Source organism: Lepidochelys kempii, chromosome 1 (genome assembly GCF_965140265.1).
Source record: "Lepidochelys kempii isolate rLepKem1 chromosome 1, rLepKem1.hap2, whole genome shotgun sequence".
Classification (NCBI taxonomy): domain Eukaryota; kingdom Metazoa; phylum Chordata; order Testudines; family Cheloniidae; genus Lepidochelys; species Lepidochelys kempii.
Genome location: NC_133256.1, coordinates 188905157 through 188926733, shown reverse-complemented (window position 1 = coordinate 188926733; position 21577 = coordinate 188905157). Strand labels below are relative to the sequence as shown.

General features: G+C 43.4%; 1 protein-coding gene across 12 annotated transcripts in view; it reads left to right on the top strand.

The window, feature by feature from the left end:
- The first annotated feature begins 724 nt into the window (after positions 1–724).
- Positions 725–21577, top strand: part of NSUN3 (NOP2/Sun RNA methyltransferase 3) — a 28575-nt gene continuing 7722 nt past the window's right edge. Inside the window, exons 1-7 of one of the 12 annotated variants that reach the window (XM_073305467.1) lie at positions 848–869; positions 8891–9127; positions 9216–9361; positions 9721–9760; positions 10587–10930; positions 12213–12367; positions 13011–13132. In XM_073305467.1, coding sequence (XP_073161568.1) covers positions 9756–9760; positions 10587–10930; positions 12213–12367; positions 13011–13132 — 626 coding nt within the window. In that variant the 5' untranslated portion in view covers positions 848–869; positions 8891–9127; positions 9216–9361; positions 9721–9755. The other 11 variants (XM_073305476.1, XM_073305448.1, XM_073305439.1 and 8 more) reach the window with 11 other exon arrangements.

Here is a 21577-nt window from a genome sequence, read left to right as displayed (position 1 = left end):
CAATCGCGACTGATGGATTGAGGTGGTGGAGAGGGAGCGTCTTTGCCTGTCGGGTGGGGAATTCCTCCTCATGTGACTTTGGAGGGAGAGGGGAAACTGCCCTGTGACAGGTTTCAGAGTAACAGCCGCGTTAGTCTGTAGTTGCAAAAAGAAAAGGAGTACTTGTGGCACCGTAGAGACTAACACATTTATTTGAGCATGAGCTTTCGAGAGCTACAGCTTCATCCGATGAAGTGAGCTGTAGCTCACGAAAGCTTATGCTCAAATAAATTGGTTAGTCTCTACGGTGCCCCCAGTCCTCCTTTTCTGTTTGCCCTGTGAAAATGAGCGTGGCAGATTTCGAGAGCAGGACTGAGCGTTGCTGTGAGGTGCCGCTTTCTGCGAGCAAGGGCAGCAGCTTGGCTCGGGCTGATGACACGCGACCGGGCAGCTGCGTGTGCAAGGGCGCCAGGAGGGGAGGCGGTCAGTGAGAGGGCCTGTCAATCCGCCTGGGCAGCTCGGTGCTCCCGCCTCAGCAGCGCACCGCAGCGGCCTTTCTCGTGGCCGGCCCAGCTCCAGCAGCAGCGAGGTGGCGCCGCAGCCCTTGAGCGAGCTCAGCTGAGCGCCCGGCCCGGCCCGGCCCGGCTGCGTCCTCTCTGTGGGGGCGGCGCTGTTTGGCGCTGAGCCCCGCCCGCTCTGCGACCCCCCCCCCCCCCCGCCAGGGCGCGCAGCAGCCGGCCACGCGGCCCCTCCCCCGAGCGCGGCCCACACGCCCGGCCCGGCGCCTCTTCCCCATGCGGCGGCGGCTGCTGCGCGCCCCAGCGCGGCTGCGCCGCCAGCTCGCTGCCTCCTGTGGGCCGCGGGGGGCCCCTTCCCTGGCCCAGGAGCGGGTGAGAGGCGGGGGCCGGGCCTCGGGAAGGCTGCTGCGCGGGGTGGGCCAGTGTGCGGTGGCAACAGCCAGCTCCGGAGATTGGGGAGGGACTCGGGCCCCCTTGCCCTTGGGAAAGAGCCCTTCCTCCTGCCCCACTGCGCCCCCAAGCTTGCGCTGGGGCCGGGCCGGCGGGGCCGCTGAGCGCCGGAGGGGGGTCGGCCTCCGCTCTGCAAAGAGTCCGGAGTGGAGCGCGGTGAGCGGGGGAGAAATGGCTCGACCCGAGCAACCCCCCCCCCCCCCCCCCGAGCTGTTAGTGGGCAGGCGGGGGGCGAGGGAGGAGAGCGGCAGCAGGGTTCAGCACCGCTTCTTCCTCTCCCCTTGGCTCGCCCCACCTCTCCCCTCTTCTCCAGGGCTGCTGCAGTGAGCGCTCCCTCCCAGGGTTGCCATCTCCACGGCTAGACTCGCGCGGAGTATGTTATTTTTTTTATTTTTAAAGCGCCAGTTCCTGAGGTTGTGACAACCTTGGTGTTCATTTCCATTTTTTTCCCCCTGGGCCTTCAAGATTAGGGCCCTACCAAATTCACGGCCATGAAAAATGCGTCGGGGACCATGAAGACTGGTCTTCCCTCTGTGAAATCTGGTCTTTTGTGTGCTTTTTACTCTATACTGTATAGATTTCATGGGAGACCAGCGTTTCTCAAATGGGGGTCCTCACCCAAAAGGGAGTTGGCGGGGCGGGGGGGGGGGATCACAAATTTATTTTACAGGGATCATGATATTGCCACCCTGACTTCTGCACTGACTTCAGAGCTGGGTGGCCGGAGAGTGGTGGCTGTTGGCGGGGCGCCCAGCTCTTGTCAATACCGTACCATGCCACATAGGTGCCAACTTCCCCTCTGCCCCGTGGGTGCTTGGCCCCACCCCTGCCCCCAGTTCCCTGCCCCGCCTCTTCTCCACCTCCTCCCAAAAGCGTGCCGCGTCCCTCCGGAAAGTCCTAAGCGCTGCCAAACAGCTGTTAGGTGGCAGCAGCAGGGGGGCGGGGGAGCGCTGGGGAGGAGTGGGGACGCAGCACGCTCTGGGGGGAAGAGGCGAGGAAGGGGGAGCTTGGCTGCCAGTGAGTGTGTAGCATCCACTAATTTTTCCCCATGGGTGATCCAGCCCTAGAGCACCCACGGAATCGGCGCCTATGCTATGCCACCCTTACTTCTGCACTGCTGCCTTCAGAACTTGGCAGCTGCCACTGTCAGGCCGCCAACTCAGGGCCCAGCTCTGAGGGCAGCAGTGTAGAAGTCAGGGTGGCAATAACATGCCATCCTTACTTCTGCGCTCTGGCTGACGCTGGGCTCAGAGCAGGCAGCCGCCGGTCTCCAGCTGGCCAGTTCTGAAGGCAGCAGCGCCGAAGTAAGGAAGTACTTTGAGCCCCCCTACAATAATACACCCTTGTCCCCCACCCCAACTCCTTTTTGGGTCAGGACCTCTGCAATTATGACACTGAAATTTCAGTTTTAAATATCTGAAATCATGAAATTTACTATTTTAAAAATTCGATGACTGTGTAATTGACCAAAACGGACCGTGATTTTGGTAGGGCCCTATTCTTGATTGTTTTCAGAGTAGCAGCCGTGTTAGTCTGTATTAGCAAAAAGAAAAGGAGTACTTGTGGCACCTTAGAGACGAACAAATTTATTTGGGCATAAGCTTTTGTGAGCTACAGCTCACTTTGTAGCTCACAAAAGCTTATGCTCAAATAAATTTGTTTGTCTCTAAGGTGCCACAAGTACTCCTTTTATTCTTGATTGTGGGATTAAGCTTTTATATTGTGATCTAAATGTGCGTAGGGGCCTTGGAAAGCAAAGAAAAAAAAGCCCCAACTTTGTTGTTTGAAATGGTGGTGGGTTTGGTAAGCCACTCTGATGAATTTTTAGAGTTTGACTCACGATTTTTGAATGCTGCATGTCGGCAGAGCTGGGTAACAGGGAGCTTTCTTTAACATCACATGATTTTTCTGAGTTTTCCTGTGTGCAGTAGAGAGAGGGCAAGGGCTCATCTACGTGGGAAAGTTATTGGCTTACCTGTACTGGTATGATTATATTTCTATAGTTCAGGAGTTCGCAAACTTAATTTCGCTGCCGACCCCCTTTTGACAACATGATTACTGCATGACCCAGGAGGTTGGGGGGTAGATCCCGGCCCTGCTGCGCCGGGTGAAGCTTGGGCTTCAGATTCAGCCCTGGGTCCCAGCAAGTCTAATGCTGGCCCTGGCAACCCCATTAAAATGGGGTCCCAACCCACAGTTTGAGAACCTCTACTATAGTTACAGACTCATAGACATTAAGGTCAAAAGGGACCATCATGATCATCTGGTCTGACCTCCTGCACAATGCAGGACACAGAACTTTACCCATCCACTCCTGTAATAGACCCCTGACCTCTGGCTAAGTTATCGGCGTCCTCAAATCATGGCTTAAAGACTACAGTTACACCGAATTCACAGTTAAGCAGTTCAAGTTATACAGCATCCACCATTTACCAGTGTAGCTCCCTGAGTGGATAGTCTTCTTGCAGAATAAGAATGTCCACACACAAAGTCATACTGGTATAATTATTATAGGTATGCTGGCAAATTTCCCTGTGTTGACAAAAGCCCTGACAAAGGAGGTGGAGGAAAAAGCTACTTGAAACTAGTGGTTCATGATTTTTTTAAGCCAGTCTTATGGTTTTGGAGGGCCCTGACTTTTGATTTTTTTATTACTGAAGGAGTTCTGTGCCAAAAAATAAAAATTATGCGCACAATATTTTTAAATTCTGCAAAGTTCTGAATATTTTATTTGTCAATACATAAATGTGGAGGCTCCAGCATGACAGTAGGGAGCACTGGCCAACTGGCTGCATTGAGATGGGAGATCACCCTGGAGCCCCCACCTCCCCCGGTACAGGGACTCAACAGTGAGGCTGCACCCAACCCGGACACAATGCAAGGGCTGGGCCTGCCCCTCTGTGCCAGGTGCACCAGGTGTGGGTGGGCAGGCTCAGCCCAGCAGGATCCAAGTGTGGAGGGACTTAGTGTGGGGGGATCCAAGTGTGGGGTGAGAGGTTTCTGTGTGGGGGGCAGTCTGGGTGTGGGTGGCTCAGTGGGGGATCTGGCTGCACAGGGGCTTGTTTGGGGGGTCCGGGTGCAGAGGCAATGGGACTCTGCAGGGGATCCAGGTGAAGGAGGTTGGGGCTCAGCAGGGGGGTCTGAGTGTGGGGAGATGGGGCTCAGTGGGGGCGTGTCTGGATGCTGGGGGAGTGGGGCTTGATTGGGTGGGGGTCCAGGTGAAGCTGGTTGGGGCTCAGTGGGCCAGAAAATAGAAAAAGTGGTCTTGACATTTTTTGGTGGTCTTCACTTCTGTGTGCTGTCAAAAATATTCCAACCAGCTCAGATATTGTGGGTCCCACTCCTGCATAGAGTACCCTTTGGACAGACCCACATTGACTTCAGGGGCTCTGCGTAGGCCCAGAGGTCCACCCACATGCAGGACTGGGGCCTTAACTTTTAACATCACAGAACTAGCAGATTAAGAAATGTAGGTGTATCCCAGCTCCTGTGTATCAGGCCACTTCTCTCTGCCTGCAATTTGGTCCTAAATTATTGCGTCTAAAATCTAAACCAACTGACTGCGTTACAGAGCTTTTGTAAACAGTAGCCAGTTTTTATAAATAACTGTGTTTTTATTTTCCTCCTTATATACTTCAGGGCTCCTATGCTTAGCTTTTTATTGGGTACTTACAAGTATATTTCTACCCTGAAAAGTGACATTCTAAAATGACGATGTGGAGGTCCATATGCAGTGTGCCACTCTGATTTTAAATAAGACTTACTTAATATGCAAGTAAATTTCCCCCCCCTACATACCAGCCCCACATATGTACTTTATGTTTTAAGGAAGAAAAATCTATAACAGTTTTCAGCAAAAATATAATTGCATCATTGCTGAAAACAAGTACAACCCTTTCTAGTGTAGATAAATAGCCTGACAGTCAAACTCTTTTCTTTTGTATTATCACCAGTGATAGAGATTCTGCTGGTGTAATTATGCTCTCAACTATACCTGTTAATTTCAGATTATATTTTCAGATACACATATGCAGCCCCGTTACACATCTCTGTAAAATAATAATAATCTGCACAAATTGGTTATGTTGGTTCCATAATTCTGTCAATTTTCCTGCTTAAAGGTGATCTACAAAGTGTGGGGGGGGGAGGGGAGGAAGGAGAAAGAATATGTTGGTGCTGGTTTTTATTTTTGTATCTTTATGAGATATGAAGAAGACCTGAAAAAAATGAATTTTTTTCTTCAGTTTATTTTCTTGGCTTTTTTATGCCTTAGAATTATCAAGTTTTGCTTTCTTGCTTTTTGCTGGAGGTCTCCTTGCTGAGCCACAGAACTGGAAAGAGAAGTTTTCATATCTGTTAATTGAAGGTGCAGGAGTATTGACTCTTTAGCCAAGAGATTTTTCCTCCTAATTATGTGTTAGATGTTTTTGTTAACGCACATGCTTAACGAATGCGCACAAACAAAAGCAACATTGTAAACAGGCTGTCTAAAAATCCCTTCTTCTCTCAATCGCTCAAGCTTCACTGCCATAGTAGGTTTGATTTACTAATCCAACTAGTTCTCCAGTCATCCGTAGTCTTCCAAGGGAAATGGAACACAAGACCTCAATTCTATTTAAAAAAAAAAAAAAAAACACCCCAATCCTTCCTCTTTTAAAAGCACTTTTCCTTCCAGCCTTTTAGTCCCCTCTTTATATAGTTTAAAGCAGGGATTGGCAACCTTTCAGAAGTGGTGTGCCGAGTCTTCATTTAGTAACTCTAATTTAAGGTTTCGCGTGCCAGTAATACATTTTAATGTTTATAGAAGGTCTCTTTCTATAAGTCTATAATATAGAACTAAACTATTGTTGTATGTAAAGTAAATAAGGATTTTAAAATGTTTAAGAAGCTTCATTTAAAATTAAATTAAAATGCAGAGATCCCCCGGACCTGTGGCCAGGACCCAGGCAGTGTGAGTGCCACTGAAAATCAGCTCGCATGCCACAGGTTGCCTACCCCTGGCCTAAAGAATACTTTGGGTGGAATTCTGCACCAGAATTCATGTCCCTGGCAGATTTCTTTGCTGCCCCGCATAAAAATGCTGGGGAAGCAAAGGGAAGCTGCAAGAGCGGTCACGCACCCCTCCACAGCAGTGTGGGCATGTAGTTTCACACACCCCCAGACCAGCCCGTGTGGAGGTAAATCACTACAGGGAAGCACTCATCTGCTAGTCCCGGCTGGGCTGGGTAGGACGGGACTTCCTCTTCCCCTGCAAGGAGTGGCTGAGGAAATGCAGGAAGCTCCGTATTTCCACCCCTCTCTCCCCCCCCGGCACTTCCTGCCCCAATCGCTCCTAAGCTGCAGGGGGAGGAGTCACTGTATGGGGATCTGCTCCCCCATGTGCCCAACCCCGATGCATCTGGACCCCCCCATACCCAGACCCCCCCACAACAAACCTCAACCCCTCACACCCAGAATCCCCCTACCAAGTCCCCCAGCCACATACCCCATTGAGCCTCACCCCTAGCTCCCAGACCCCCCCTGCACCTGAACTCCTCTCCCTCCCCCGGCTAAGCCCAAGCCCCTGCATCCAGCCCCTCAGCACTGCACCCAGACTATTCTCCGCTGAGCCCTCCGAACTTGAACCCCCACCCAGACAAGTCCCACCCTCCTGCACCTGGGTCATCCTGACAAGCACCCCACACCTGGACCCCCACCCCACTGAGCTCCAACCAGCTGCACCCAGACCTCCCCACTAAGCCCCCAGTATCCGGACCCCCCTACTGAGCCCATTCCCAACACCCAGACCTGCCCTGCTGAGCCCGAACTACCTTTACCTGGACCCCACAACTAGTCCCTGTGCATTAGGGTTGCCAGTTTTGGTTGGTTGTATTCCAGGAAGTTTCAACACATGACATAATCTTTAATTAAAGATTAATCTTTAATTCCTGCAGACACCGGGACAATCCTGGAGGGTTGGCACCTCTACTGTGAATCCAGATTCCCCCCACACCCAGATTGCCCCACACAGAATCCTCTTTCCCCACACCTGGATCCCCCCACACTAAGCCCCTCCACACTTGGCTCCTGCGTAGGCTGAGCCTGCCTGCCCCACACCTGGATGTGTGAGTGTCTGTCCCTCTCACTTGCTATCTTGGTGCATCTGGAGCAGGGGGACAGGGCCCGGGGTGCTTCTGGGGCAGGCCCGGCTCTTGCACTGTGTCAGGGTCAGGTGCAGCCTCACCACCAAGTCCGTGTCCTGGGGCGAGGGCTGCAGGGTGGCCTCCCACCTTCATGCAGCTGGTGGCCTGTCCTCCCCACTGCCATGCTGGAGTCTCCACATTTATTTTTTTATGAATAAAATACGCAGAATTTTTATATTTTTGGCACAGAATTCCTGAAAAAAGCAAAAAAAGAGCACAAACCCAGTGTTTTCCTTTGCAGAACTTCTTTAAATAGCTTAATCTGGTACAGAAGACCAAATAGCTACCTCAGTGGATTAATTCTGTAGAATGAGTCCCTAAATATTGCTAGGAATTTTCTTTGTGTATGTAAGTAAAACAAACAAAACGAACAGTTGAATTAATTCTACCATTCTTATTCACTCCTAGAAGAAAGCAGTTACTATAACTCTTCAAAGCAGGATTGGATTCCATATGACTTGCACAAGGATGCACTTTAACATCTGTCTTTTAGTTAGATACGTTGAGAGGGGTTCCTTGGCAGGGGTGCTAATTTTCTAGGGATATAATCTCCTTAATGATGGTTTGTTTATTTTGCTCCTGGTATGTTGGCGCCCCAGGATCCTTGTAATTTATTTGGCAATCACAGGGACAGAGCATCTTAAGCATACAGTTTGGATGATTTGTTCACAGGTCAGGAGAGATGGTATTCATACATCATATTTTACAGAGGGCTCCAAAATTCCTGTTGCCAGCCCTGAAAATATGTATACCATGCCCATCAATGGGGTACCTGAGCACCTTAATGTCATTATTAATCCAAACAGATGTATTTAAAATCTGATGTACTGCAATCTTAGGCTTATAGTTTTTCATGGTGACTTTTTCCCCCTCCCTCTAAGCTGAAATCAGAAGGGAAGCCTCAAAAGCAGATCTGCCAAGTTGTTCTGGATCACTTTGAGAAGCAATACATGAAGGAGCTGGGAGAGGCATGGAGCACAGTCAGGTTATTTTTTCTCTTTTTATGACCCCATAAAATAACTGCAAAGAACTATATAGAATTCATACAAACTGGAAATTGTGCTTCTGATTATTTTATGGAGAAACTAGGATACCAGCATGGAATGATAGATGAGCACTTGTCTTTAGTAATTCTAGTCAAGCATCTGGGAAATGAGGGAAAGTGCAGGAAAGATCACATCGCCTGATGTAGAGATACAGTTTAGGTGACATGACCCTTTTATTAACATATGGAATCTTATCTTTTCATTCTTGATGGGACATTATTCCACTTGCACAAATCCCCTCAAGGAATTGAAAATATAAAGGCTGGATGCCTTATCCATAACCATAACTCACTTAGTTTCCGCTTAGTTGTGGAAAGAAAAAGAGACGATAGTATGAGCTGAAAGCTAAGTATTAGTCATAGCCTTGAATTGCTTCATCAGTGAGTGTCATGATGACCTTCAAGACAGACTTACAAACTGGAAAACAGTTAAAATGAGGGACTATTTCATAACAAAATAGCTTTTATTATTTTTATCTTGAACATGTCTGAATAATGTCAAAAAAGCAAAACAATTGTGAATACAGCCAGTTTTAAGAGAAATAAGATAAACAATTCCTTCGTCTCTCTGTAACGTTCCATAACAAGTAAAGAGAAATAAATATATATTTTTTCCTTTTCTCCTCCTCCCTCCTGATTTCCTTTTTTCTTTCTGTTCTTTCTTCCTTCTCTTTCCTCCTCACAATACTTTGGGCCAAATTATGGTCTGGCTGAAGTCAATGGGATTTTTGCTTTGACTCCAGTAGCACCAGGATTTGGCCTACGGAAAACCCTTTATGTGTTCAAAGGAGGGGAGATGCATCAGCGAGTTTCATATTTTATATTTCGGTAGCAATTTACTGAAAAATGAGGAAACAATAATTATATCAGAGACGGTGACCAAAAAAAGATAAATGAACTTCAGAAATATTCACCGGTACAAAAGAGGAATCACTCCAATTACAGAACGAAAAGTAACTTGATTTATCATTAATTATATTTATTTCCCTGGGTACTTTTCTGAGCTCTGCTTTATTAAAATAACATTCTCTCACTATTCAGCTTCTTCTCCTGCTACATCCTGTGGTGAGATCATTATTCCTATGTTACAAACGGCAAAACGGAGTCACATAGAAATTACGTGACATCCCCAAGATATTTCAACAGAGCTTTCACAGATTACACAACTGAAGATCTGCCCCTTAGAGGTAGAGTTGGAGAACATTATTTTCTAAATTGGCAGGATGGCAAAACATAATTAGAATATAGTTCTCATTAGATAGTTTTCTAGTACCATGTGGACAGGGCCAAGCCACGATGGGATAGTGCTGCCCAATATTTTAGAGTAAGTCAGAGCTGCTTATCAGATGCTTTTTGTCTCTGTCCTCATTGGCTAGTCACATTGTTAAACCACATCCTTCCGAATTGTTTTCTAACAGTTTTCAAAGAAGATTGGGGAGCCTAATATATAAACAGATTTGCATTTGATTTATTTGCTAACTTTCCCTAGTATTAAAAGACCATCTGTAATGTTTATTTTTTGTTTTGTTTGCTTGTTTATTTTCAGAAAACTTCTTCAGAGAAGATTGTAATGGATGTTGGATGAAGTGTGTTGATTTTAGTGCCCATTTGATCTGCTCTTGGAGTCACTTTTTAGTTTTATGGATTCAGCTAGTCAGTATCAGTCAGATCAGTCCATTGTTTGACTTATGTCTCCCAAAATGTAAATGCTAACAAAGCCCTGTTGGTTTTATTTTTTTCAAAGAATGCAAAAAGGATTCCAAATCAGCAAACACTGTTATCCTTTTCAGTGAAAACCAAATGCATTAAACTCCCCTCCCTCCCCCAGCCCCCGATTTCAGACATGAAAATTTCGTTATTTGCAGAGACCATTTACTATGTGACAAGTTTTAGTATGGAGCAAAATACCTTTTATTTCTGAGAGCCACAGTATTATACATTGGTTATTAAAGAACACATGAAGGGTTGATTTAAAAAAGCAAGGTGAAAGATTAATTGGGAGCAGCATTAGGGTTTTTTGTTTCTGTCTTTTTTACAAATGAGTTCACAGCTTCTCTATGTTTGTACACTCCTGAGTTCCTGTATATAACAATAATGGAGGTAAACCAAGTATCCCTATTTATCCTTTCTCTTGACATGAGAACAAAGGGATATTTCATGAAATTGAAAAGTAACACATTTAAAACTATAGAAGGAAATTCTTCATTACATAATTCATAATTAACCTATGGAAATAGGCTCAAACCACCGGAACACACTTAAAATACCATAACTGTGGGCGAGCACAAAACCTAGCTGTGGTGTTTGCTCTAATTCCCTGAGATGAAGGGCTTGCTATGTTATGGAAACTTAACTGTAACCTGCCACTTATTAAATATAACTCTGCTTTGTTTTTCCTTTTTAAACCTCCAGGGAGGTGCTCACATCACCATTGTGCTGGCAATATGCTGTTCTGCTTAATAAATTCAGCTTTTCCTCTGAACTGAAGAACAACTTGCGTTTGAAGGGGTATCGTAGTCTCTTTCAGGAAACCTTACCCTATCTCCCAGGATCATTAAAATGTTACATCAGTAGAACTCCTGGAAGATTCCCTGCACAAAAACACCAGATTGGTAAACTCAAGGAATATTATCTGCTGAATGCTGCTTCACTTCTGCCGGTGCTGGCATTGGAAATAAAGGATGGGGAAAGGATTTTGGATATGTGTGCTGCTCCAGGCGGTAAATCAATAGCTATGCTGCAGTGTGCCTGGCCAGGTAATGTATTTTATTGTTGTGCCAATTAAAATACAGAAATCAGGTTCCAGGAGCAGTTATCAAAGTTATTAGAAGGCATGTTTGTGTATGTTGTGAGATTAAAATTTAGTTTAAAAGGGACGCTGTACTCAGTAGATTCAGATTGTTGAAATCAGAATATTGTGAAGTCAGTTTGTCCTAGTATTAGTAAGGACAAAAACTTGGACATGTGACTATGTAAATGGGCTTCATATTAATGCAGATTGAAAAACCAAATGGTGCTGCTTTTTCTTCCTGTCTAGAATGTACTCTGTGAATCGTGTACTGCTGCCAAGCATGTTCCTGTAACTGTAAATTAATCAGAGTTCTTAGTGCAGGAAAACAAGCTTTTTCCAAGTGTCAAATATTTTTACATCTTTGTGATAATACGGTATGTTAATTGCACAGGGTTGGCTGGACAAGAACATAAAGCAATCTCAGGGTGTGTAGATGGTGCATAAAAGGGATGGGCCCAAGTTCATTTAGCAGAGTGAGAATCTTTGGAGGAGGGAGTACTTGTGCCGGGGGTTGTTCTACACCTTAGCTGTAAGGTGATCAGATTGTTGGCAAAGGTAATTAATAAGCTTTAGGAGGACGATTTCAACCGAAAGAGAGTGCGTGTTATGGTATACATAGGTCATATCCACAGCCTGCTATGGTTCTTGTGGTGTCATGAGGGACTAAAGGCAAGGAAAATGAATGGGAGTATTGAGTATCTAAGGGCAAGAGCAGGAGGAAAATGAGATTCTGTTGCTTGGAGCAATGCCTGTATACAGCAAGGTTTAATCTAAATGGGTAATTGTCATGGCTATAGGACTAGAAATAAAAAAAGCAACTGTGTTTATGTCAGTATAAGTAGGTTACCAGCCTCTGGTAGGTGAGGAATTGAAATGCTTTGGGAACATAAGATGAGGACCAAGCTTGTGATGAATTAAAAAAATGACATGTATCCTCCTCATAGCAGTAGAAAGATCTCAGAAAAATACTCATACCACTGCTCTTTGAATATGGGTTACCGTTTTAAGTTTGTTTTACTGTGAAAGTTTTCCACTCTGTAGGTATTTATTACTAAATATTTATGGATCACCTTTTAGGAGCATGTTGAAAGTTTATAAAAATCCGTCAGTGTGGTAGAATGTGCAGTAATATAAGCACACACATTATAATCTCTGACAATCCCAGGGAAATACTGAAACATCCGTAATTGTAACTTCTAATATGGATAAAAATTTAAGAGCACTGATTCTAGTTAATTTGTGTTTAGGTCATCTTCGCTGTAATGAGTATGATAGTCTGAGATCAAGGTGGCTGAAGCAGACACTAGAATCCTTCATCCCAGAGCCCCTGATGAATTTAATTACTCTCTCTGAACTGGATGGGAGACAGATGGGAGATCTCTATCCTGAATTGTACGACAAGGTAGAACCATTATGTATTGACAGGCTGATGGAATTAAAATGATACTTTTATTGTTCTGTTCCTTCCTTTCCTACTGTAACCTGTAATCTGTAGCTGTTTGACCATGTCCCGTGAAATGCTCATGAAGGGAAGATGAAACTTTTTATTTTAATGTTAAAACTTATTCTCCATTTGATGGTCCTTCTGATTTGTCTGGGAGGAGTCTACTGAGTTGACCAGATGTTTTCTGCATACCTTAAACTTTGAACTGTTGAGACTTCGTGCATGTGTGTTTGAGCATATGTTACATGATGTTGCTTATTGACTCATCACATTGAATTATGAATAATGCACAGCAGTTAGTACTCTGTAACATTTAAATAGGTGAATAAGCAAGGGAGATCAAGGGTGGGAGCTATTCAGGTGATAATTATAATAATATTCATGGTGCAGTAAATAGGGTGTGGTTGGTCTCAGAAATGCACAAAAACAGTAAAATGTTTTAAACTGGTTGTTTTTTCACGCTTCTAAAATGCAAAAAATGATGCTGTAAATTTTCTACAGAAATTATATTCCAATACTTTCGAACAGGATGCATTGCACAGATAGTTAACTTCTTTACAGGTAATACTTTTGTTCATTCTTTTACTCATTGGCTGTACAGGTACTGCTGGATGCTCCGTGTTCAAATGACAGAAGTTGGTTATTCTCTTCTGATATTCAGCAGGCTACACTTAGACTCATCCAAAGGAAGGAGTTGTCTGCTCTACAGGTTCAGCTATTAAGGTGAGAAGTGGAAAGAAAAGCTGTTAAAGAAGCTTTCTTGTGATTAAATTAAATAATATTGTGGCAAGATTCGGTATGTGGAGCAACCAAATCCAAGTTTCATGTACAGTACTCCTCCTACTCTGTAAGTGCAGAATGTGCTACAGTCTGTAATATTGTTAAATTTTAAAGTTCAATAAGAGTTAATGTAGAATCATTTAAATGTAGAACTGCAATACAAACACCAGGGTCCAAATTATCAACTGACGTACAGTCCGTGCCATTCTATTGACTTCATTAAGAGTGCATCTTCATTTAATACTTGCCTCATTTGCAGAATGATTCAAAACACCCTGCTATGATACAGAAACAAAGACAGAGGGAGCACCTAAAAAGTTCATTGTGGCTTTAGAGGTATTTTTGATTCTGGCCGTATTCCCCGTTTTAAGCAGAGGTTTAAGTATGGTTTATAATTGTTTTTAAAAAACATTTTATAATGCCTGCTTACCCGGCAAGAATCCATGTCCACTTTCAGTGAAGTGGTCTGAATCCATGTCCAATCGTGGAAATTCTGATCAGGCATTTTTCTCTGTTACTTTTCAGCAGAATTATCACTTGAAGTTCACTTTTAGGCTAATTTGATGACAAACACGCCAGTCAGTGATGGTTACCACTAGAGTTGTCACACTAGATCTCTGATTGTTCTGCCTCTCTGTTTGTGTTGTTTGGACGGTTTCCAGGAGGAGCATAAGGGCACAGTGTTGTCCACGCTTACATACACGAACTCAGTAGGTTTACCCCGTGTGAGCGCATGTGTTTGTAGGCTTGAACCATAAGTTTTTAGCTTGTCTGCTGCTGCTGTGGAATTGTTATAGCTTTGCAGGGTTTGAGGCACATGCCTATAAATAAGAGGTTAAACAGCAATACAAATTGTAGTGTTTATGTAAAAATTTGCAATTTAATCGAAATCAGGCTTGCTATACATTTTACTTGAAAAGGAATTTCATTCCTCTACAAGGTTATATAGGCCAGCAGTATAGAAAACTGAAGCCCTTTCTTTATCCAGAGCATGAGAAACAGCAATGCAAGCTTCCCCACAATACCTGTGATACATGGGGTGGAGAGTAGCTCCCTTTGATGGACACCCAGCCAGCCAGTTAGCTGTAAAATCCCTCTTGGTCTGTTCTCTGCTTGCTTTACTTGTAAAGGGTTAACAAGCCCACAGGTAAAAGAAAAGTAGTGGGCACCTGACCAAAAGAGCCAATGGGAAGGTAGAACTTTTTAAAATTGGGAAAGAAACTTTCCCTTTGCTGTTCTCTGGGCTTCAGGGACATGGAGCAGTAATGCTGTAAGCAGCTTTAAGCCAGTTATGATTATAGATCAGAGGTGGGCAAACTACGGCCCGCGGGTCACATGTGGCCTGCGGGACCATCTTGCCCGGCCCCTGAACTCCTGGCCTGGGAGGCTTGCCCCCAGCCTCTCCCCCACTGTCCCCCCTCCCCTGCAGCCATGCCGCCCTGCGGTGCAATGCTCTGGGCAGGGGGGCTGCCGAGCCCAGCCTGACCGATGCGCTGTGCTGCATGGCGCGGCTGCCTGTCCTGGTGCTCCAGGCAGCGTGGCAAGGGGGCAGGGAGCAGCACGGGGGGGGGGTTGGATAGAGGGCAGGGGGTGGTCAGGGGCGTGGATAGGGGTTGGGGCACTCAGAGGGTGTGGAACGGGAGTTGAATGGGGGCAGGAGTCCCGGGGAGGCAGTCAAGAAGGAGAGGAGGGGTTGGATGGGGCGGCGGGGGGCCGTCAGGGGACAGGGAGTGGAGGGTGTGTATGGGGCAGGGGTCCAGGAGGGGGCAGTCAGGAAGGAGGGGGGGGTTGAATGGGGTGGTGGGGGGCAGTTAAGGCGGGGAGTCCGGGGGCTGTCAGGGGGCGAGAAGCGTGGGGGTCGGGTAGGGGGCAGGGGCTGGGCCATGCCTGTCTGTTTGGGGAGGCACAGCCTCCCCTAACCAGCCCTCCATACAATTTCAGAAACCTGATGTGGCCCACAGGCCAAAAATTTGCCCGCCCCTGTTATAGGTTATCAATTTATACCTGGAACCTACTTAGCTGGAGCCGCCGATATGTAAGGAAAATTAGGAAATGTCTAAAAAGATGCGATTAGGGTTATTTCTTATTGGCTTGTGGATTCCTCTGTGCTAACCCCAGATGCTTTTGTTTGGTTGTAACCTTTAAACTGAACCCCCAAGAAAGCTATTTTGGGTGCTTGACTTTTGGAATTGCTCTTTTAAAATCTAGCAAAAGCCAAAGTTCCAGATGTATTTTCTTTCTTTCTGTTTTTAATAAAATTCACCCTTTTTAGGAACAGGATTGGATTTTTGGTGTCCTAAGAGATTTGTGCATATGCTGTTTGATTAGCTGGTGGTAACAGCTAATTTCCTTTGTTGTCTTTCTCAGCTCTTCCCCGGAGGTGTGTGTGTGAAAGGGCTTGAAGGTACCCCACAGGGAGGAATTCCCAAATGCTCCTTCCTGAGTCCAAGGGATTTTTTTGCATTTGGGTGGTGACAGCGTTTACCAAGCCCAGGCCAGAGAAAAGCTGTAACCTTGGGAGTTTAATACAAACCCGGAGTGGCAAGTGTTAATTTTTAGAATCCTTGCGGGCCCCCACTTTCTGCACTCGGAGTGACAGAGTGGGGATTCAGCCTTGACAATACCTTTCAGATTTGGTTTGACTATATTTTGTTGAAAAAGGAATAGTCCTGAAAGTTTATTATTTTAGCAGCAATTTAGTTTTTGCCTCTAACCACATGAAAATTAATATTTTTTCCTATTGGTTTACTATTAATACAACTGTTGTCCTTGTATATGTGTGTTAGAAAATAATTTTTAAAAGATTAAACGAACAATTAAATAATGCAAGACAGTATAATAAAATGAACATGTTTTGGAGCTGGGTTAAAGAAGAATTATTTTTCTTTCCAAAAAATAGTTTCTGCAGCTGTGTATTGTTTTATAGCTATTGATCAAACACTAAACTTTTAAATGCGCACAATGATTCACTTCAGAAGTATCCAGCTGTCAAGGCAAATTGAGAGAGGAATAAAGTAACGGTTTTTTTTTAAAGAGTGTTTTTTTATGGAAGGCTCCATAGGAACAGTGTAAGATACTTTTGCATGACTTCCAGAGAAAAAAGGCCTTCCAGAAACCTATGATTGATAACAGAAATATGAGTGTCTTATTGCAGTAATGCATCATGTCACCCATTTCCTTTGAAGAAATCAATCACATTTGAAACACTGACCTCCTTCGGTTTTCTCTTTTCAATATTTGACATGTAAAATCTAATTTGTGAACTTCTAGCAAAAGGAAGCATACATCATTCACTGAAATTTTCCAAATTTGTATAAATCATTCTGGATTATAATCCTGATGTAGAAAACTCTTGACAGCAGGAACCTGGTTTTTAAAAGCAAGCCAAAAAAGTGCCTGTCACCCCCAATTATATTGAATACAGTTATCCCTAAATCCACAAGAGAAAAACATCACATCTGCTGAATGTGCAGTGAACTAGCTTCAAACAGTAGCAGCAACAAACATTTGGATTTGTGAGGACAATATATTTTTGATCTGTAACTTCCAGTAGAAAAATATTAATATATCTTTCCTTCCAATGGGCTCAATCAGACTGTAAATTCAACAACATATGCACTGTAATTTTTCACTTGTCTGGATTTTGGAATTTAGAGAGTAAATCATTTTTATTAGGCTCCTGTTGTCAGGGGCATGTCAAGGATTAAGAGCCTAATTCAGCAAGGTAGTTAAGCGTGTGCATAGTCTCAGTGAGTTCAGTAAATGGTTTAATAATGTTTTGGATTTCTATAGTATCTTTTATCTCAGGATGCTTTACAAACACTAATGAATTCTCACAACACCCCATCAAGAAAAAGGATGAAACAGTGTCAGGGAGAAGCTAAGTGACTTGTGCAAGGTGGGTCAGCAATTCAGTGGCAGCAATAATAAGAGAATACTGGTCTACTCATTGTCAATTACTTGTTCTGACAGCTTGTGTGTGACTAAGATTGTGGAACTGAGTTCAAATCCTGTCTCCATGGAGACTTTTCCATTGATCTTGAGCAAGTTGTTTAAAGTGTCTGCCTCAGTTTCCCAAATTGTAAAACAGGGATAAATACCTACCTGCTTCAGAGATTTTATTAGGATTAATTAGTTCTATGTAAAGGCTGAGCATTTACATTGTTTAGCGGTAATTATGAACTATAGAAGGAAAGAGAATAATAATAAAATGGATGAAATGCAAATGAAATAAATTAATACTGTGAGATCAAATTTGGCCCAAAATTTGTGATTTTTTTTTAAATCAACTTTCAAATTAAGGTATAGAAATGCAGAGCCAAACAATTGTAACTCCTCCTTGTAGTAACGACTTGTAATGACCATACAATTATGATTACTGTATAGTAGTGTTTGCAGGCCCAGATGAGAGAACTGATTTTTAAAGGCAAATATGATTTTCTCCCCCCCCCACCCCTTTTTGCTTTATGATGTCATTGCACAGCAGAGCTAAGGTTGTTTGGGCCAAAATTGATTGGTAATCCTTTTAAAAATGTAGCCAATGATCAGGATTTCAGTGCATTTTAACTATATTGGAAGTTTGAAGAGTCTGTCTTATTCAGATTGTTCGAAAAATGTTTTGACAGAGAATGCTAAATTTCTTAAAGGTCTTATTTTAATTTTAAGTCACTCATTGATTTATTTGTAAACTTCTGGAAAATTCATCTTGTATTCAGGATAAGAGCTGAAATTTTGGAGAGGACACGCTGTATTCTTTGTATGTAATGAAGTGTTTGAATTGCAGTGCACTATTCAACCTTAACTCTGGAACTGTGACAGGTACTCCATAATATGTATTTTTAGTATTACTGTTGTGCAACGGAAGTGCTGTAGTGCAGTATTGTGTATGTGCCTGTGTGTGTGTATAACTTCAATGTTAGTAGGAATGTTGGTAATCATATGGTATTTTAAATGGTTTCGGTTAGCCTCTCTTTTTGGAAGCCAGGAGGTTACCAAAACCACTTGTACTTCTTGTTTCTGTAAGTTTGCATACACATGCTTTCACTTAAAAGAGTGAATTCAGAAAAATAGGGAATTAATAGCATTAGGTAAATGCAGGTACAAATAGGTAAATGCTGCACAAGCTTCCTCACAAAGCTTCTGGTCTGTGTTACTCTTGCTGCTTCAGTCTTAGGCTTCTCCTGAGCAGAGATTGCTAAATAATGGCTTAGAGATCTAAACAAATGGGTGGACTAGGATGAGTTCATCATTTGCCCATGTGCCATAAGATAGGATTTTCAGCACCGTTCTCCAGGTGAATCTCTAGTACAGTAACCTAATATACCACCTAACCTGCACTGTCCCCTTGAGTCCAGCCTTTTGAAAATGTTCTTTCCTCTGAAAGAGAATGAGCAGACTACTGCTTTTCAAAACACAGCTATTATATGTTTATCTGCTTTCTCCAGCAGTTGAAAAATAGTGATGTGGTCTCACTGAAGAATTTATTCATTTTTAATGAAAAAGGGCATTTAATATGTAGTAAATGTTGTACATTACCAGATATATTTCCCCCCTCAAAATTTCTAGGTTATTTCCACGTTTCCATTGAGGTGGTGAATTTTCTTAACAAGATTGGAAATAAACTACAGTGCTGCTTTCCACTCATTGTCATTTTTTATCATGCTTTCTGTTCAGACAGAGGGGAGATGGATTTTCTGTCTCTATGTGAATAGGTAAAATACTTTATTTTACTAGAGCAGCATCCAGTAATGCAGAAAAGGTTGACTGTTTTAATTTCTGATCTTTTTTTCTGGGAGTTATAACTCACTCATTTAATTGCATTGGGCAGTACAAGGTACACAGATCACTAAACCCGGTCCTAACTAAGGTGAGTATTTCACCTGATGCTTTATTTAAACTTAAGAGAAAAACTGTTTTTTTTTTCACTTTCACATTTTTTGTAAGCCTCTTGTTTTTTAAAAAAAGTCTTGCTATTTGTTGCTGCCTTCTAGTGTTTTGTACAGAGATTGAACTCTTCTTTCATATGTTGCTAAAGAGGGTCACACGATTTCTCTGATTACATGTACAGTAGAACTTCAGAATTACGAACACCTTGGGAATGGAGGCTCTTCGTAACTCTGAAATATTGATAACTCTGAACAAAACATGGTTCTTTCCAAAGTTTACAACTGAACATTCACTTAATACAGGTTTGAAACTTTACCACGCAAAAGAAAAATGCTGCTTTTAACCATCTTAATTTAAATGAAACAAGCACAGAAATATGCTTGTCAAATATTTTTTTAAACTTTCCCTTTATTTTTTTAGTAGTTTGTTTTACACAGTACTGTACTGTATTTGCTCTTTTTTTTTTTGTCTCTGCTGCTGCCTGATTATGTACTTCTGGTTCCATTTTAGGTGTGTGATTGACCAGTCAGTTTGTAGCTCTGGTGTTCATTAACTCTGCGGTTCTACTGTATCCGTTTCACACCAGCCTTTCCTTACAGTTAGTTGTCCCTCTTTGATCAGATGATGGCTATGGTCCTCATGCAGTAAACCACTTAAGCATGTCCTTAATTTTAAGCAAATGAGTAGTCCTCTTGAAGTCATCTTTCACTCAGTTAACCAGATAAGGTCTTATCTCCAGTGGGGATTTGCTCTTATTTTAGCCATCAGCGAACTGTCATCAGTGTATCTGCACCAGCACAAACCCCAGTGTAGCCAGGGTAAAACTACTATAAGTGACAATTAACAGCAGTGAATTTACTCCAGAAAATAAATATATTTCACAAGGTCTGTATCTCAGTCGTTTGAGTAGCTCAAGAGAGTAGCAGTTGGATACAGGGCTCTTCACCTTTAGCCCTTCCATTCAAGTCCAGCTGAAGTCAGGAGTGACATCAAAGCTACTGTATTACTGTCTAAAGGCCGTTCAGTGATGTGTTTAAATAGGAATTGGTTAATTTCCTAATGAACAAGTGTGTGTTTGTCACAAAAATATCATAATTGGCATTAATTTGGCACTACTGTTAGTCTCAGCAGAGAGGCCAAGAACTGAACGCATCTGGAGGGTGAACAAAATGTATGGGGTACATCTACACAGCAATTAAAAGCTTGGGAACCCTCCCACCTTGCGGGGTTCTAGAGCCTGGGCTCCAGCTCAAGTCTGAATATCTACACCACAGTTAAACAGCCCCTGAGCTTGAGCCCCAGGAGCCTGAGTCAGCCGGCACGTGCCAGCCGCGGGGTTTTAATTGCTGTGTTGATATACCCATGGGTGTCAGCGGTGGTGTTTCAGTGCATGGATAGAGCACGTGGGCAGGATTGTACCGTGGAGTTTTCAGTCTCCTGGGGTGTCAGTTTGCTGCTTTTCACTTGTCCTAAGTTTAGTAGAAAAAGAGAAAAGAATGGAAGGTTAGCATCTTTGTTTTTCAGTATGAAAAGACTGAAAAATCTAGTTTATCCTTATAAACTGTAAGTTTCACTGTACTTGAAAACTGACTGCATAGCTAAGTGGATACATATGAATTTTTCTTATAGAAAATCCTGACATTGATCATTATAGAGAGGGATTTTCAAAAGCCGCTATGTGACTTAGAAGCATAAATATGAGTGTCTTATTGCAGTAATGCATCATGTCACCCATTTCCTTTAGAGCTGTGGACCCTGGAAGCCCAGGGTCCCCGAGCAAGCTGGCAGGAAATCAGACAAGTTTGTGACAGAGCCCTGCATGTGTTTCATTGGAATTTTGTTGAAACTGAACATTTTGTGTTTGACACATTGGCATTTTCTGAGGAAAATCTGTTTGTCAGAAAATTCCTGACCAGCTCTAACTCCCTTTGGGGCTTTTTAATATCCCACCTGTAGTGCTGCCTGGAATAATTAGGGCTGCAGGATGAAGTCCCTAGGAGATTTTGTGAGTCTTTTGTTCTCCCTTCCCTTGTTGAGGAAGTGCTGCTTGGGCTGTAAACGAACATGGTGTTTTTTAATTAGGGAACTAAGTTGTTGGCATAAAAAAGAACATTCATTCAGCTCAGGCATTTGAAAGTTTGCAAGAGAAGAAGCCATTTCCATTACGATTACATGACTAGAGTATTAAAGTTTTGTGACTGTGGCATATGTGGAATGCCTCCTGCTGGTAGGGGCTGTCTTGCTAAAAATAGCACTGCCACTTGTAATGATGGCAGCATGGAAACCCAGAGTGGGAACTTGCAAACCAGGTGTGACATTTAATATGGAAATAAAATATCTGAATGTTACACAGCTGATTGTTACAATTCTGATGGTTAAACCGGCATGCGAGCAAGAAGGAAACAGGTAGTCGGCCTCTATTACAGGGCTTCTGTATTTCTGGTGTTATAAATGACATACAGTAGCTCTCTGTTAGCAAGAGGATCATCTCCAGGCTTGCCT